Consider the following 2,121-nt stretch of genomic DNA (forward strand, 5'->3'; position numbering starts at 1 on the left):
AACATAGTATTTGGAGTTGGAGCTGATCCATTAGAGTATCATGTTCCTCCTAACGTGGTGACCAATAGCAACAAAGATTCTGCTTTAATCTCAAGCAAGTTGGGATCGCTATATGAATCCTCGGTATCCATGTCGCTCCATTTAAGCTCATATTAATCCAGTATTTTATAAAATAAAACATAAAATAATGGGATTACCCTCTTTGCAAAAGCTATCGCCATACCAATCCCTTTCTTCTCTTAAACTTGTCAACACGACATGTGCTCATACGAAGAAAAATATTACCACTATCAATTTAGCCTACCTGCCACCTAGTTTTTCAGTCTACAAGTTGTGACCAAAAAAAAAAAGTAATTATTTTTATATTGTCATTAATTATAGATTATATATTAATGTTATTATATATAGAGTTATCTGTAATTACCTTTTTAAATGATCTAATTTTGTAAATATTTATATATCACCAATACATAGAACTTAAACAACACAGATCAAAGGTTTCATTCTTAATTACTTTCAGAAGGAAGAATGCACGGTCCTTCAAGATCAAGAAGAAACAAAGATTTTTTAGGCATGAAAATTTTGGATGAACTCATATATATGTGCTATTCCTTTTAATTACATTGCATATTAAAATGCCTTATAATTGGCAGCGGTGGATCTACGTACAGTAGTATGGGTGTGTAAGCACGCATTACCTTTGACCAAATTTAGTAGATTTACGTAAGCTACTACCAAAAAATTTAGATAAACATTGAATGAGCACCCACAACTAAACTAATTTTTCCTCTTCGTTTGGGATTTTTTTTTTTTTTTTTTTTTTTGGCAAACAACCATGACTAAAATCTTAAATCCGCCACTGCTTATTGGAATGCTTAAAGTACTAGTATAAGATAATGTACAATTTATTTTTTCACAACTGCATTTTTCTTCTTGTCTCCAGATCTAAATTCTCTTTTTTTTTTTCACAAGCAAAACACATTTAAATACTTTTTTCCGATTATAGATCTATGTCTACATTAATACATAAAAAAGCGAATGAAACCTTTAGCCAGGTTATATTTTGATTGTGATATTTATAAGATTATAAATTATGTCTGATTACAAAATTAATAAAACCTAATTCACAACGGAGAAAACATATAGTAAAAGTAAAACTATCATAAATTAATAATGGAAATCTTAGTAGAATACAATTTATAGCATCATCAAAAGAAACTAAGCATCGGATGCATTAATTATCTGTATTTTCTAGAGAAGCCTATGAAGAAGACGAAGATTAAGCCTCATTTTCCAACTGCTCCAAACGATTATTCATGTTAAAAACAGTTGTACTCAACCAAGCTTCAAACTTTGTTACTTCATCGGCATTAAACTGCTCAATTGACTCCCACCAGTATCTTTGGCCGTTTTCTTTCATGTTGTCAAGCATAAGAGACTGAGCACTTGCAACTTCTTTTATGTTGTCAAACACTTTCTTCCTATTGTTGAGTTGATTCACCTTGTTTCGTGCATGAGTCGCAACTAGGCTAGTGCTTTCACTTAATTGCATATTAGGATTTAAAAAGCGATCAATAATCGCTTCAGACGTAGGATGAAAAAATGAGAAAGGCTTACCGGTAGGGGAAAAGAGTACAATTCCAACATCAACATTGCATAGCTTAACAAGTTCGCTGGCCTTTTTATATAGACCTGAACGGCGCTTTGAAAATGTCGCATAGCGGTCATCTTCACTTTCTATCTTTTTCATTGGAATCTTTTGTCGTCCTCTAGTCTTCTTACCGTCCATTGCTAATAAAATTATAAGGAAGGAGTATAATATTAAGCTTATTGATGAATAGTTTTCTTTAAGAAATGACACTTATGAGAAATAAGATATCATGGCTATTTATATACATCAAGGCTTCGTCATAATAAATTTTTAGCCAAATATTATAAATGAAAGTAATCAAAGAAATCTAAACTTTTAAGTTAAAGAAATAAATATTTTATCATGCTTACTAAAATTTACCAATTTGTGATTAGAAACTAAGTATCAGAATCTTTGAAATTTAACTCAAATAGGAAAATAATTTAATGTGTTTAGAAATTCATCAAAAACTTGGAGTTCAAATTAACTCG

At 30.7% G+C, this 2,121-nt stretch overlaps 1 protein-coding gene across 1 annotated transcript; it reads right to left on the reverse strand.

Moving 5' to 3' along the window:
- Window positions 1–1,279: 1,279 nt before the first annotated feature.
- LOC107795818 (agamous-like MADS-box protein AGL61) lies at window positions 1,280–1,789 on the reverse strand. Its single transcript, XM_016618527.1, has one exon. The coding sequence runs from the start codon at window positions 1,787–1,789 to the stop codon at window positions 1,280–1,282; it is 510 nt and encodes a 169-aa protein (XP_016474013.1).
- Window positions 1,790–2,121: the final 332 nt, after the last annotated feature.

The sequence above is a fragment of the Nicotiana tabacum genome, chromosome 1, assembly GCF_000715075.1.
Source record: "Nicotiana tabacum cultivar K326 chromosome 1, ASM71507v2, whole genome shotgun sequence".
NCBI classification, from domain to species: Eukaryota; Viridiplantae; Streptophyta; class Magnoliopsida; order Solanales; family Solanaceae; genus Nicotiana; species Nicotiana tabacum.

Coding starts and splice junctions, on each gene's coding strand:
- LOC107795818 (XM_016618527.1), bottom strand. CDS start 1,789: ATGGACGGTAAGAAGACTAGAGGACGACAAAAGATTCCAATGAAAAAG.